At 38.1% G+C, this 17,175-nt stretch overlaps 1 protein-coding gene across 2 annotated transcripts in view; it reads left to right on the forward strand.

Annotated features, from left to right (window-relative positions):
- Positions 1–17,175, forward strand: part of RELN (reelin) — a 492,672-nt gene that overhangs the window by 58,287 nt on the left and 417,210 nt on the right. For both annotated transcript variants that reach the window (XM_027573967.2, XM_027573968.2), the window contains exon 2: positions 12,681–12,791. In XM_027573967.2, the coding sequence (XP_027429768.2) occupies positions 12,681–12,791 (111 nt within the window). The remainder of the gene's footprint in view (positions 1–12,680; positions 12,792–17,175) is intronic.

The raw sequence follows: 17,175 nt of genomic DNA on the forward strand, positions 1-17,175 counted from the left end.
GTATGCCATATGTCTGATTTACTCAATATGTATTTAAATGAATTCTTTGATTTTAGCACAGTTGCTTATAATTAATTAAGTGTATTTAAATGAACATATAGAGATGCCAAATGAGAATACTATGGAAAAACCCTTTTTAAAAAATTGTAATATTTTTACAGTTGTATTCAATATAACTGTTAGGATTTATATCAATTATTAATAATGCTGATTTAGTCAGTTTACAAACATAACAGAGATATAGAATATATAATATATGTAATATGTATAATACATAGCTCTGTCACATAACAGAAATCTATGACATACACATGAGTACCAGCAATGTCACCCTTGGGCATGTTCTTGAACAAGTATACAGTGTTGCAAATATGGAAATATTTTGAAAATTTGTAATGATATATCATCAAACCAAACAAAACTACAAACAAAGCATATATTTATGTCTTGAACAACTTGGGGCACACTCTTGGGAGTCATCCTGCAGTTTGTTAACATGAGTTCAAATTTTCTTTATTTACCCCCAGTCAAAACTGCATTTTATAGGAATTGGGGGGCACTTTGTGTTAAAAAGAAAAAAAATCCAAGAAAGTGTAATAAAAACAAAACTGTTACAGGCCTTTTGATTGTGTAAAGTCTTTAAACACCCGATTATATTGAAAAAAAATTATACATGTGTTTTTTCTTTAGGCAGCTGTGCATTTTATTGTAACACATTTACCTGTGTATATGCTTATGAGAACTACTAGGTGTATTTTTCCCATTCTAGAAAAGCTTAATTAACATCCTTGTGTCAAAGAAAAAATTCTTCGGACTCCTTTGAGAAGGTTAGGGATAAAAAGTCTCCTAAAATGCTTTCTTTTAAGGCTGATCTTTGCTTAAATTTTAAAAAGTTGTGATGTTATTGACAAGGTAGTCTTTTCTTTAAAAAAGAAAGAACAAAAGGATAAAAATTGCTGAAAACCTGAACACCACATTCATCCACAGCACTTTAATAATTTATCAAGTGCAGGGCAACAATATGAAATTTTCATGTATGAGTATCATCCAGTTTCATGTGAAAGTAACATATGAAAAATAAGGTCAGAGATAAGACACAAATACCAGTAACTCTTGTCTACAGTTCTCTAAATTACAATAGAGTGTAATTTATAGAGGAAAATAAATATTTTTGGTTCTAGGAACTAAATAATTTTATCATTATTTGTAGGAATTTTTTTAAAATTCAGAATTACATTATGAAAGTGAAAAGCGGATGATAAAAACATCATTACTATAACAGCAATTGGTACTCATACAGTGAAACATTGTAGAGTTATGTTTTTCTTTTTTATATTTAAGATGACTAGCTAAGGAATCCGTGTTTAGCATAGATTGGACAATCCTAAAGAGGTTTCAAAAACATTCAAGATCTCATCTCAGGTGCCTATTCTGACATACATCTCCAAGTCTCAGGACAGGATTTCACCTGAATAAGGTAGGTGAGATTTTACCCCAAATGTTAGTGCATTCAGAAATACTGAGTGTGTGCATGTGTGGGTGTGTGAGTGCATGTGTGCATGTGCAAGAGAGAGACAGACGGACAGCCCTAGGGAGTAAAGAACAGAAAGGCAATGTGGAGGCATGGAGAAACAGATTTACTTTACATTCACCAAATGCTGTCATTTAAACTTACTTCCAAAGGGCTTAATTTTAAAATGATAAATTCACAAACACATTTGACTGCACCCATTTTATGTCCTAGGATAAATTTAAAGAAGGGAAAGATCTCAGTGGCTCTCCTTTTATTACTGGTGCTGCTGGAAGAGAAGACTTTGAGACTATGTGTGGTTCATCTGAGTCTCTGAATCCATAATAAATATATCATAAGAGGCTTCCATGGAGATGGACTCTAGAAAATGCTTTAGTACATCATTAAATTTTGCATACAATCAGCCTCCTGTACCTATCACAATTCCCAGATCTTGCGCTGGGTTTCCTCTCATTTCAGGGAGAGACAAAGGTGGGAGAGTGTTTGCCAGGGCGTTCTTCCCCTGCTTTCAGAGGTGGGCTGATCCAGAGCTCTTTGACCTTATTATTTTGATCATCAGCCTTGTCCTCCATCACACCACATTTAGTCCTCCCTGGAGGCCATTCTTTCTGCCTCCTTTGTCCCCCAAGGAACAGTGCAAATCCATACAAAATGAAAAAGAGGAGTAATAATACCAATAATAAAGGGCAGTGATAATGACTAGTGCAGCAAACATCAGGTTAAATGCATTCTACAGAGAAACCTGCTGGGCATGCTCCCGGGAAACTACGCCCATGTACCTGGGGCTTGGGGGGTACTGCTATGCCACTGCCTTCCAAGGTCAAGCCCCTACCATTCTCTCAGGACCTCCAGGAGATGCAGGCTGCTGTATTTAATCCAGTCCATCCAGCTTGAGGAGCACGGTTTCCATTTCTAGAGCCTCCTCTTATATGCCACCTAAGGCCCAGGGTTTTGGGTAGTTGTTGGGATACCTAGGTAGGGCAAGCATGACCTCTCTCTGCCCTTCATAAAAAGGCTCACTGGTGTCCATTTGTTTCTGGTCTGATTTTTTAAGATCTTTGTATTCAGTTTACTACTATGCATTCATGTCCTCCCTCAGAGACTCTTGACCTCCGGTCATTTCTTTTAAATATTTACTGGGATAATTTTTTTTTCTCAGCTGTTGTTGGTTTGGGGGATGTTACTATTGAAATGGCTTTCTTAATATTTGAAAGCTACATAAAATCATGTCATACTGGAATTAATACATGTAATGAGAAGTAGTTTAGGGATCATGTTTATAGAGGTTTTGAATTAAATTATAATGTATTTTTAGATGGTCTCTATTTCGTACCCAGAGCTAGGGGCACTTTAACTAAAAAGGAAGCAGTAGTTGAACACTCTATGTTGATGAAATTTTGCAGCAAATAAACTCAGTTTATTTTATTTTTAGAGTAATATGTTTGCTCCTCAGGCTATTTAATCTGTTCTGTATTCAAAAGGCAAACAAGTTTCTGTTCACAAGGCAAAATGCAGCAACATTTTTTTTAATATTGACAATATTAGTTCTGCTGGTGTTTTTCCTTTTCAAAATATATGAAAAATAAGAAATAGAAACTCTGCAATTGCTGCACTATCACTAATACTTAATTTCAACATTTTTGCAATTTGCTATCTTCCGATGTTTGTCATCTTGAAAAAGATGGTAACATCATTTCATATATATGTTTCTTTTCTGCACATATTAAAGGCCTTTCCTATAAAGTAGTAATGGAAGATGCTTGAAGTGATCAAAATTTAATGGCCCGTACTGCATTTGTAGGCCAGAAGCTTTAGCATGAAATGCAACAGCATTAAACGTTGAAATTTATTTTCTTCCAGACTTTCATCTTACAGTGATTTTCTGCAAGAATGGTATTAGGGTCTTGTTGGGAACAGTTAATAGAAGCTCTAATAGATAATAACTGACTCTGTAATTAGTCATTTCAAGACAGAGGTACTCTCCGAGCCACTGATAAGAATTGAATTGTGTCGCTACATCATGTTTTCATTCTGCTGTCACAGCCCAGCAATCCATATTCATAGACTCCTGGAGCTGAGCTCATTGCCAATTTAACACAGATGTGGGAGCGATATGCACAACCTCCTCAGCCTTTTGATCCCTTCTTATTTCTTATTTGAGGAAATGGCAGAGTAACTTCAGAGTGAAGATAAGGCATAAGGTGTTTTAGTGACAAAATTACTGGAAGATTAATTTGATACGTACCTAAAATACATGTGATTATATATTCACACACAAAGTACACATGGGCAAAAGAAACACTATCATGGTTAAATGTAAAATTCCACCAAATTTTTCTCAGACATTTCTGATTTTTGAGTACCATAATAAAATACTGCATAGATTTTCAGTTTTTGTGTCCTGCAGGAGAAACCTTCATGTTCATCTACCTCTATGAATAACACTGGTTCTTTTTTCTCTGTCGAAAGGATGCTGGATATCACAATTTTAGTTTCATCAGCTACCCTATATTCTCAGTTTTATTTTATTTTATTTTGTTTTGTTTTAATGTTATTTTATGTTGTAACAAGTGTTTCTGTAGGGTTGAATTCAATAAACATTGAGCTCTTCCACTGAGCCAAGCTCTGAGGAAGATGGAGAGTGCTCATGTGTTCCACAGTTTCTGAGAGCTTCGGGGTCACTGAGAGGGGAGAGGTGGCTTCCCCAGGAGATCAGAAGAGACTTTGTGAGAGAGATGACATTGGGATCTGTGCCTGAGGAATGGGGAGGATTTTAACCAAAGGAAACAGGGAAAGTCATTTTAGGTGAGGACTCCCTTTAAAGAAAGACAAGGAGACAGGGAAGTAATGTTCTGGTTTAACTGGGTGAAAGGGTGTTTTCAGCTGAAACAGGGAAATTTGGAGAGAGTGGTTATAGCCAAGCCTGAAGGTCTTTGAAACCACACTGAAGACAGGATTTTAATCTATGGGCAATAGGAAGCTAAAGATGTTTGCTGACCAAAGGAATGATACGATCTGGTAAAGACACATTTGCTTTCTGATTATTAGTAATCATATACATGCTTTATTTTTCCTCTAAAATGCACTGGTAGGTTCAAAATTCTACTTGCAATCTGTAATGTTGATATTGCTTTTTTTTTCCTTTACAGTTTAAGTAGCTAGTCCTCTGTACATTTTTTAATTAATTAATTAATTTATTTATTAACATATAATGTATTATTTGTTTCAGGGGTGCAGGTCTGTGATTCATCAGTCTTACACAATTCACAGCGCTCACCATAGTACATAACCTCCCCAATGTCCATCACCCAGCCACCCCATCCCTCCCACCCCCCTCCCCTCCATCAACCCTCAGTTCGTTTCCTGAGATTAAGAGTCTCTTACGGTTTGTCTCCCTCTCTGGTTTCATCTTGTTTCATTTTTCCTCTCTTCCCCTATGGTCTTCTGTCTTGTTTCTCAAATTTTTCATATCAGTGAGATCATATGATAATTGCCTTTCTCTGATTGACTTATTTCGCTTAGTGTAATACCTTCTAGTTCCATCCATGTCTTTGCAAAGGGCAAGATTCCATTTTTTGATGGCTGTATAATATTCCATTGTGTATATATACCACATCTTCTGTATCCATTCATCTGTCAATGGACATCTAGGCTCTTTCCATAGTTTGGCTATTGTGGACATTGCTGCTATAAACATTGGGGTGCACGTGCCCCTTTAGATCACTACATTTGTATCTTTGGGGTAAATACCCAGTAGTGCAATTGCTGGGTTGCAGGGTAGCTCTATTTTCAACTTTTTGAGGAACCTCCATACTGTTTTCCAGAGTGGTTGCACCAGCTTGCATTCCCACCAACAGTGTAGGAGGGTTCCCCTTTCTCCGCATCCTCGCCAACATCTGTCATTTCCTGACTTGTTAATTTTAACCATATTTTAACCATTCTGACCGGTGTGAGGTGGTATCTCATTGAGGTTTTGATTTGTATTTCCCTGATGCTAAGTGATGTGAGCACTTTTTCATGTGTCTGTTGGCCATTTGGATGTCTTTTTTGCAGAAATATCTGTTGATGTCTTCTGATTGGATTATTTGTTCTTTGGGTGTTGAGTTTGATAAGTTCTTTATAGATTTTGGATACTAGCCCTTTATCTGATATGTCATTTACAAATATCTTCTCCCATTCTGTCGGTTGTCTTTTGGTTTTGTTGACTGGTTCCTTTGCTGTGCAAAAGCTTTTTATCTTGATGAAGTCCCAATAGCTCATTTTTGCCCTTGCTTCCCTTGCCTTCAGTGATGTTTCTAGGAAGAAGTTGCTGCAGCTGAAGTCGAAGAGGTTGCTGCCTGTGTTCTTCTCAAGGTTTTTGATGAATTCCTGTCTCACATTTAGGTCTTTCATCCCTTTTGAGTCTATTTTTGTGTGTGGTGTAAGGAAATGGTCCAGTTTCATTCTTCTGCATGTGGCTGTCCAATTTTCCCAACACCATTTGTTGAAGAGACTGTCTTTTTTCCACTGGACATTCTTTTCTGCTTCCTCTGTACAACATTTTAATGCAAAAATATAAAAGATATAAAAATTGACTCTAAGGAAATAAAGTCTCCTTGGGAAGGGTTTGATAAATTTATCATAAACATTTGTGAAACCATGAAAAGAAGTAGATAATATGGCAGATTGATGTGTTTAAGTAGATACTTACCTATTTAAAGTCATTAAAATATCTTATGATTTGATATAAACCTTTGGTGTCTAAAATGGATCACTGGCGGCTCCTGTCATATGGTCGTGATATATTTCAATTTTTATAAAATAACCAGAATTGATAGGATGTCAGATAGAGTTTATAAGAGTTTTGCTAATAGGGAACTAGTTCTAAATATCTTTTTTTGCCTTTCTAGCTAGTAAAGTCCAAATTATAGTTCTAACACAGTTCTTGGCTCATAGAAGGTTTTATGTATATCTTTATCTATACGCACACACACATATATAGCAATATACATATATTTCCATATATATTACTTTAAGTCTGAATGTATTATGTACTTTCTAGTGCATTTTATTGTTTGGGTTAGTTTGCTCATCTTAAGTGCATTTGTAATACGTGTGTTTAAAATACACTTCTTCCTTTCTCTTTTAAATAGGATTTTTTGGGGGGCGCCTGGGTGGCTCAGTTGTTAAGCGTCTGCCTTCAGCTCAGGTCATGATCCCAGGGTCCTGGGATCGAGCCCTACATCGGGCTCCCTGCTCAGCGGGAAGCCTGCTTCTCCCTCTCCCACTCCCCCTGCTTGTGTTCCCTCTCTCGCTGTCTCTCTCTGTGAAATAAATAAATAAAATCTTTAAAAAAAATAGGATTTTTTCTGAAACAAAATTTAAAAGACTAGCACAACAAAATTTTAAAGACTAGCACCTATATTCAGCAATTATTCACATTATATAATAAACTTCTTTTCAAGTGAACTGATACTTGGCTAAATATTATTTGTTTCCCATCTTCTTACTATTAGAGCACATGGCTCATAATCTTTGAAAGAGAAAGAAGGGTTTGCATATTAACTGGGCTAGTTAAATTAAGTTAGATATAGGTAGTCCTAATAGTTGTTCATCTTAAAGGTAGTTCAAATGCAAAAACTTTGTACAATTTTCCCCTATCTTAGTGTGCCCAAATTTATACCTTTTAACTAAAACTTCTACTTATGCAAAGGTAGTTTCATAAAATATTTTTAAAGGAAACATTTTTTAAATGACATTAGCTTTGCAACATTTTAAATTATGTAGTGGGACTATAACATTCTGAATCAGAAACTTACAAAAATATAAAAGTTGTAAATTTTCCTTCTAGTTCATGTACATAGTAACAATTTTACATTCAGTGATGTGAGCTTCATTTTTTTCTATCATGAGCCATATTGATACTGTGTATATAGTAAACTTTTTTTTTAAAGATTTTATTTATTTATTTGACAGAGAGAGAGAGATCACAAGTAGGCAGACAGGCAGGCAGGGGGAGAGGGAGAAGCAGGCTTCCCACCGAGCAGGGAGCCCGATGCGGGGCTCCGTCCCAGCACCCCAGGATCATGACCTGAGCCGAAGGCAGATGCTTAACCGACTGAGCCACCCAGGTGCCCCCATAGTAAACTTTCAAAACAATTTATCAGAGATCACTCTTCTGCTTTCACGAAGATTATTTCAATTGCCTGGATGGCAGCAGTGTGTGGATGTAACTGATGAGCTAAGACTGGAGAAGGCCAGCTAGTGCTTGAAGGGTGAGTCCCAGTGGAATTAGAGGAACAAAAGTCAAGTCAGGGCACATAGGAAGGGTAATAACTAGTGCACATTGGGGGTCACATGGAGCTTGAGCGAAAGGAATCAGGAAGATATCAGAGGGTAAGGTAATTATTAAGTGTGAAAACAGAAACTGGCAGTGACTGATGATGCAGAATCACCCAGGTGAGGGACAGCAAGCCAGGGCAACCTCGATGCCTGAGACAATTATTTGTAATTGTGGGGTTTTTGTTTGTTTGTTTAGGAAACCCTGACAGACTAACCAGAGGCTGCAAGTAGAGAGAAATAGAAGCATTTGATGAAAGGGAAAGCGAAGGATAGAGAGATGTATATTCCTGACGTAGTTGCAAAGTTGGAGTGTCTTGGCATAAAGTTTTCGGCATCTTGCTCAGATTGTTCCTGTGTTCGCTGCTGGTGTTCTCGTCAGTAAAAACATGCAGGCTGCAGACATTCTGAAGTTTCCTGCAAGCTATCAGGGAATCCAAACTGTGTCAGATGTTTTTTGAATGGAGAAGTTGGACCCGTTGTCTTGTTGAATAAAAGGGAACCTGGTGATCGAAAAGCTATGTCTCATATCTCGTAAGAGTTTGGGCAACATATCCTCTCTCTGAAGCAAAGAGACTGATTTTCAGTTCACATATGGATTATGCATTACATCTGTTTAAAGAAGGAGAAGGAATGCTTGTCAAGACAGCAGTTTTTCAAAGGCAAATATCATTTTTCCCCTCAAAAATAACTCTAAACTCCCAACTCTAGCAAACGGAGAAATAGATTATAATCAGTTAGTTTCTAATAGGGAACTCTTCGTTTAGATGATTTGTGTAAACACATAGCCTGTGAGAATGTAGGTGATCTGCCTTTTTTTTACAAATGTCTTCAACTGGCCTCTTGGTCCCGCATCGATCATTTTGCATTCTGGGAAACATTTTAAAATATATAAATAGCCAACTTTTCTTTCTTATTTTTTTTTCCATCTGGTTTTTCCAGGTGGGATTCATTTGATGTATAAAATCTAGGATTCACAACATACTTTTCCTCTGGAAACGAGTTGAAGATAAGCCAACCTTGTGCCATTTTTGTATGAATGAGTTATTCATTAATACATATTCCAATAAATATTTATTGAACACCCAAAAGTGTCAGGAATTGTTCCAGATGCTTGAGGTGTACTACTGAACAAAACACTTAGGATATCTGCCTTGATGGAGTTCACATTCTGAAGAATGAGAATGACAGTAAACATAATAAACAAAAACCATTGTGAGGAAATGTATGATTATAATAGGCTAGAAGGTGATAATTACCTGATAATCTGAAGGAGGAGAGTCCAAGGCAGAGGAAGGCGCCGGTGCAAAGACTGGGCATGTCTGAGCAACAACAAGGAGGCTAGTGTGCCTGGAGTGGGATGAGCCAGGAGGAGAGTGGAAGGAGATGAGGAAAGAGGGAATGGAGGCAGGTCATGTAGGACTCTGGAGGCCACTGTAAAGACTTTGACGTTGACTTAGCAGGGAAGCTGTAAGCAGAGGAGTGACATGATCCAATGGATCTTCTAAAGAATTCCTCTGACTCTTATACTGAGAATAGACTCTAGAGAGAGGAGGGTAGAACCAGGAAGACCAGATTGAGGTCTAATGCAATAATCCATGTGAGAAATGAAGGTAGCTTAGACCCGCGTAGTCGTGGTCAGATTCTGGGGATGTTCTGAAGGCAGGACCAATAGAATTTACTGATGGACTAGATGCAGCATACGGGAGAAGGTGATTCCAAAGCTGACTCATCAGGACAGACGGTGCTACCAGCAACTGATTTGGTGACGGCTGTAGGAGAAGCAGTTTTGAGGGACGGGGTAGGCATTCAGTTTTGGTCATGTTGAGGTTGAGACATATCTTCAACATCCAAGTGGGGTTGTTGAGCAGCATCTTGATATATATCTGGAGTGTATATATATATATATATATATATATAGAGAGAGAGAGAGAGAGAGAGAGAGAGAGAGAGGTATGTAGAGACCTGGAAAGGAGACAGAAATTTGGGAATAGTCAGTTTATGGATGGCATTTTAAAGCCAAGAGACTCTAAGGGTAAGAAGTGTTTTTTGCAGTAATTCAATTCTGTTTTCTAAGACACTCAATGTTTAGAAATGATATGTCCACCTAGCCATGAGGTTACCAAACAATCGGTATTCATCTCACTACAACTAGGAATAGGACCAAGCAGGGAGAATAGCTCACCCCATATGACATTGCACATTATTGTTGGTAATAAATTCCAATCCTCTTATTCCTGGGATGTTTTCACTAGACCTTGCTGTTTCAGCAATATCTTTTGGAAGAGAAGGCATATTAATAACAAGCTGGGGATGCCACTTATCTTGAGCCTGCTAAGGTCACAGCTGAGACTTGATGTAGACTGTTGGTGGAAATGTAGTAGTGCACGGGGAGGGTAGATGGACCATTGGAGCAGGCAGCAGGACTCAGATGTGGGCAGTCCAGTGATTGGCTATGTCTAGCGGATGTGAGGAAGGCTGTGAAGGGCTCCAGGTCTCCAGAAGGGAAGAGCAAGGCAGGGCTTCAGCAGGGAAAGGGAGGTTTCACTGATGAGTTACTATATGCATGATTGTTTGTTAAAGAGATAGATACACTGATAGATTGTAGATATATTTCTTTTCACTCTTACAGTGAATTGGATAGTATCATTCTTTTTGTAAATGAGGAATCTGAGCCAAGGTCACACACTGATCAGAGGTAGAGAGGTGAGATCGAGATTCAGGTTTGCCTCACTCCCTAACTCATAAAACTTGTATTTTTTTAGTTTCTTGGGAATAGTAACCATAGTAGAAGCATAAAGGAACGGAGAGGAGTCCACAGGGGCTATATTTGTGCATTTAATGCAGAATTGCTGCTGTCCTACTGGACTAGAGTGGAGTGGATTGAGAGGAAGTGGGTAAAAGCAGGGTCCCATGGGTCCACAGTGAGAACTGCAGGTTGGGTCTGATTTGCTGGAAAGGACAGCCTAAGACACTTCCTTAGAGTCCAGAGGCTAGTATAGTTAATTTAATAGAAAGCAACTTAATTCTAAACCCCACTGGATGGGGACACAGAAGCTGTTTAAGCACTTCTTACCTTGGCCAAGATAACTCACTGAACCAAAGGGTGGAGGCAGCAGTAGAGCCGACTGTGGGAACCTGGAGTCGGCAAAACAGGGGGCTGATGATTAGGGTGTGATTCTATAAATGAGGAGATTGAGACTCTAAGAGATGAAGTGGTTTTGCTCAAGAACAGATAGTAGCAGATAAGTACCTGGTGCTCGGATCCCATCCCTTACCCAGGCTAGGGCTCCATCCACCATGCCGTAGGAGTCACCTCTCGGCCACCCTCAACCCTCTTCCTCTCTAATAACAGTGACACTGAGTCCTGCAGCTTTTACTTTCCTTTTCTTCAAATACTCCTCATGCATGTGAATAATCTGGAAAATAGTGTATTAAACAAGGGTTTGGTCATGTCACTTGGCTTCTGTGGCATTCGGAGTTGGGGAGGGGGTGGTGTGCAGGCAGAGAGAAAACAAGAGAGATGCTGGGTAATCAGCATCAAACATGTTAGATGATATCAGATGGTCCTGAACAAGGTTCTAAACTGCTCTGTGCCACAAATTCCTCATTTGTATCCTGGGAGTAATAATAGTACCCCTTTTATAGAAACGTTTTGATAATGAGATAATACATGTTAACTACTTAGCTCAGTGCCCAGCTGAGTGGTTTACGTGCTAGCAGTCAAGATATTAGCTATTATTAAAGAATGTGGAGGTGATTTACTCCAATATCCAATGCTTTTGTGGGGGTAGCATGATGTCAGGCTGTTCTGTTGATCTACGAGTCTTGTTTTATGCTTTATAATATGGACGCTTCAGACCCTTTAGCTCTATTCACTGGATTCCCTGGAGTTTAATTTAAACATTCTCATTGAAGTTAATGTGACTCTGGCCATTCTCCTAACTGCCACCGAGCATGATGACAGTCTTGTACTGTGCACTACCAAAATAATACTACCTCTTCCTGGCTGCTTCCTACAAATGGCATCATCTTAATCTTATAAAACCAATGCAGGAGAAAATATTATGTCAAGGTGGAAATTATAATCATTATTTTAGGGTGGTGAGCAAGACAAAATTGTAAGAAGCCAAACCTGAGTGGCATACAGATACATTGTATTTGACCCTTTTTTCCCAGGAACATCCTGATTTTCTGGTTATGAAATCATTTGGACTCCTCTTGCAGACTTTGTTCTGGAACTTAAGGCATGCAGTGGTCTTCCTTCTTTGTTCTCAGAAGGAAAAAGACTAACTGTCTTCATGCAAATTAGTCTGCTTTTGTTGAAAAACTTCAGGGGATTCATCTATGAAATGTAGACGCACAATTAGAAATACAGTGCAACTTACTGTTCTTCTTCCAGCCGATGTAAGATTGTTTCCCACAGTATGGAATACTTTAAAAAAAAAAGTGTTTAATCGCAATGCCAAAACTCCAGCAATGCCTTTAACTGCCTTCAGGGGTGGTGATGGAGGTGGGGAAGCTAGCTATTCAATACTACATTATTTTCAGATGATTTTGCATATAGCTGGGGAACGTGGAAATGAATGCAGGAAGATAGATCTAATGTACTAAATTTAGGACCAGCAATTACAGCTACTGGAGTTCTGAGCTTCTTTCTGCTCCTCTGCAATTCCTAATATAAAGAAAATACTAACTACCAATAGTATAAAAATAGTTTTTTAATAATGAGTAAAACTGTTTTGACAGTGTTTAACTCTTCAGAAATGTATCTCAGTATTCTGATTGTATTGATTGAGGTTTCTTTTCTTTTTCCCTTCCTGCATTTCAGTGACAATTTCAACAAGCACCTTCTTTGACGGCTTGCTGGTGACAGGACTATACACATCTACAAGTGTTCAGGCTTCACAGAGCATTGGAGGTTCTAATGCTTTTGGATTTGGTAAGCTATCCTGACATTAGAAATCAGTAATTGTCAATGTTTAAACAATTACAGGTCTTGTTTTTTGAAACATCTGTTTTAAAAGGATCAGACATTGATGACTTCAGAGAAACTAATCTGAAGTGTTTTTTGTGTTGTTTGCTTGAAATTAGGTGAATTGAAATAAGTCATGTGAATGTACAGCCAACCACAAGCTTGGTGTGACAATCTTTCTATCCCTCTCTGTCTATTGACGCTATTATACTTGGTCTTGGGGAATCAGGTAGATTTCTATGTTCTGTCATTTAGGTTGCTGGAATTGGAATTTACTCCGATGCCCATGCAATTATTCCATAACCTGTTTTTTTAAAGTTTTATTATTATTATTTTTAAATGAACTCTACCTCCAATGTGGGGCTCGAACTCATGACCCTGAGATCAAGAGTTGCATGCTGTGCTGACTGAGCCAGCCAGGTGCCCCTCAACAAGCTGTTTTTATAAACAGTTCTTACGATCCTGGATTAGGTGAAAAATGTCACGTTAAGTTTGGCAAGGAAGCCTTGCACAAAGTGGAAGGTAGTAATGATTGTTAAAATGATTGAATTCTATGAGTATTCATGAAAGAATGTGTTTTAATATTTAATGCCCTTACATGGAGTCCTTGTCCTTGAATCAGAGACTTGGCAGGTTACTTAAATGGGGAAGCAGAAGGCTACATGATTGTTACTGAGCCCAGAGGATTCTCAATTTTGAAATCCCTGGTTTACCCATTATGCGGTAAACATGCCAAGCTGGAATTAAATAGTCCCTTTTCAGCATCAAAAATGCAAATTTAATATCTCCGTTTATATAAGACATGAAATCACTGATCTTACTTTGAAATTGGAAAACTGCACAAGACTCCCTACATTGATATGAAAAAGATAGAATTGCCTTATTAGAGTCAGCCATGTGTTCAGCGTTTTATCTTTTCTGGGCTATTTATTAAATAGATAATTTTTACCTACTTTTGATAAATAATAGGACACCTCCTCTGCACCAAGTCCTAGCAATAGCTGTGTCCAGGTGACTCATTGATTGATGTCAGAGCAGTCCTGCTGATGCCCCATTGTCACCCTGCTGGCCCAATACGAGACTCACAGCCTCGGGGCTTCACGGAACCTGGAAGTCATTTAATCATCACTTTAAATTATTTGACATTGAGAATTTGCCCTATTTTTAAAAGATCTCCGATAAGCTTTTACAATGTGTTAGTAACTACTTCTAAGTTCTAATCCTCAAGAAAAAAATATTCTTCGGTCTAAAAATTCTGCTTATTTAGCCCCATCCTTTTTTTGCTCTGCAGCAGTGAAAGGTCAGCTTACGTTCCTATCGACGTACATAATATATATGATGTGCTACCTATTACGTTACAACAGGACTCACAAGCAGGGTTGCCACATTTAACAAATAAAAATGTGAAGGCCATCTGGTTAAATTTGGCTTTTAGATAAACAATTTTTTTTCGTGAAAGAATACAGTATTTGGGATAAGGTGTTCTGGGTTCTCCCTTAGCAGAATTAAATCAAAACCTCAAGGAGTGGGGTGTGGGCATTGGTTGTTTTTAATGTCATTTCGGTTGCTGGATGGGGATGTTGCAATGTTCATGCAGGGCTGAGAAGTGCTGTACTGGGTTGGTCCAGGTCTGGTAGCAGCAGCCCCTGGAACCTGTCACTGCAGGGTTCCAGCCTGTCTCTAGACTCAGTGAGTCAGATATGCTGGGGGTGAGACCCAGTGACCACTTTCTAAGAAGCCGTCCTGGTGATTTGGGTACACACCAAAGTTTGAGGACCACTGGTCTACATTCATTAAATGGGAGAGATAGACATTATTTAACTGACCGCATACATAACATAATAGCAAATCTTGCTTAGAGGCAAGCTTTCAGAAGTCCTGAGTGCTTGAAAGGTTATGCCAGAGAAATGAGCTCTGGTTGGGAGTGAAATGGCATGGAGGTAGGAGAGGCTTTCCTAAGGAAGTGGCGTTGAGTGGAGATGTAAGTTTGATTTCCTCTTCTGTGAAAGGGGTTGGTAAGGCACCTGCTTTATAAGGTTCGTGAGAATTAAAGGGGGTTATTTACATGAAGCCCTTTAACACATAGGAAACACTCAGTAAAACTAGGGATCCCATAATTTTCCTGATAACTGAAGCAGCTGCTTTCCCTAGCCCAGGAGTTGTATATACCTCCTTTGAGAGGCAAAAAAACAGTTTTTAGGAGGAATTAATCTGGGGTTTGTAGATCCAGATGATTCGAGAGGACTTGGCTGAATGAAATAGCTGTCACCGGCCACAATGGAGCCTTTCCCTGAGAAAAATCATTAAATCTCATTTATAAGTATGTTGTAAACACATTTTGAAAGGACACATAAAATGCAGGTGTCATATTGCCTCTGATTTTTGCTAGGTAAGACAAACAAAAAACTAGGAATGCAATTGTTAGAAGTTATTTTTTTAATTAATTTTATTTCAGAGAGAGAGAGAGAGAGAGAGAGCAGGGGGAGGGGCAGAGGGAGAGGAAGAGAGAGAGAATCTCAAGCCGACTCCACACTGAGTGTGGAGCCTCGACTTGGGGACTTGACCGACTGAGCCACCCAGGTGGCCCAATTGTTAGGAGTTATTTGAGACACCTGGGCTTCTAGACATTTTCTCTGGTGACTTTGAAAGCTATAGAAAGGCAGTTTCACTTGAAATAGAATGTTTTTTGATTAGCTTAAATTGCAGTTAGTCTCCCCATCTCCATGAACCCTGTATCAGGAGGTTGATGGTCTGAAGAGGCTTCAAAACATGAAGTCCGCCCATGGTCTTTTGACTTCCATAACCACAGCTCAGGCCTCCCACCATCGGCCTTTTTATAGGACATAATTTTTACATGGATGGATGGATAAGTGAGATCTTTTGTTAAGTTCCAGTAATAGCCACATAAGTTTACATGGATTTATATGATAGTGGTAAATTCCTTTAAAAAATTTAATTATACACTTCAATATTATTAAACAGAGTTAATCTTTGGAAGTGATGTTTTTGAATAGAGAGTAGGAGATAGTTTAGATAAATGGTCACCTTAGAAAACAAAAGCACATTAATTTTTGGTATTTGACTTAAGTTTAATATATTCTTTACAATTTAAGAAAATGAAGATCTGAGTAGGGTGCAGATAAGAAAAGAGGAAACTCTTACAGAAGGTAAATTGTAAAAAGAATTGCTGCTTTTTGGTAGTTTAGTATTACAGTAGGATCAGGCTGAAAAAATGTGGCATTCTTTGATCTAGAACAAAAGAGTTATTGAATACGTAATCTATCATTAGGCTTTGACTTAATTGATGGAATGTTAAGCAAACTTGGTTTGTTTGGCATTTTCCCAACATAGCACAGGATTAGGGTGGGATATATTTAACTAACTGTGTTAAATAAGACAAAGTAAAACATCAAGTTGAGTCTAAAAAGGACTTCTGAAAGTTTTTTCCTTTTATAGTTAATTTTAATTGTACTAATTACATGAAAGTTATAGCCTGCTCCCTTTTAAATATAAAATGTGTGTGTGACCAGCCAAAATAAGACTGTAATTATTCTTAAGATACTGTTGTATAAGTGTAATTCCACTAACATAACTACAGCCTATTATGCAAAACCAGAATTCTTTAAAATGCATGCCTCACTGACCAAAAATAGACAAATGCCTAATAGCCAGAAATACATTAAAACAATAGCAATGCAAAAGCTGACTATATGCCAACAATGCGTGATTTGAAATACCTCATTTTGCTTGTCAATATAAGAAAACATGCTGCCCTAGGGAAGAGTGATGTTTAATTATGGATATCTCTTTGTGCATCCCAGAAGAAAAAAAAAATGCTTCCTCTTGTCTTTGGCATTGAATTCCAGCTCAATCATGTAAATCTTCAAGGCTCTTTGTGGTTGCTCAATGAAAGGCTATTTGAATAGCCTTTCATACAAAATTATTCCTTTTCCAGAGGCTGAGATGCATTTTACTCAATATTATATTGAGTTATTATATTACTCAGTATTCTGGCTCTAAAAGCATTTTACTCAGTTTTTGGTATTCTAGCTCTAAAACTGGAGAACTGGGTTTGCAGGTCTGACGAGTAGCAGCCACACTTCAAATTGTTAGACCTTGCATAAATTAAATGTTTGTGCTTTGCCATTACTAGATCATTGTGCTCAGCTAATACATGAGCCATTTTAACAGTTTTTCATGTAAACTTTTGTAATTTTCTATATGTTTCCTTTCCTTTTCCTATAATAATGAGGCATTCTGGATTCAATCGTTTGTTAAATTACAAAATTCCTAAAATGGCAAGATTTGATGAAATCCAAGTTTGGGGAGAAAATATGGTGAATAGATCCAA

Source organism: Zalophus californianus, chromosome 12, assembly GCF_009762305.2.
Source record: "Zalophus californianus isolate mZalCal1 chromosome 12, mZalCal1.pri.v2, whole genome shotgun sequence".
NCBI classification, from domain to species: domain Eukaryota; kingdom Metazoa; phylum Chordata; class Mammalia; order Carnivora; family Otariidae; genus Zalophus; species Zalophus californianus.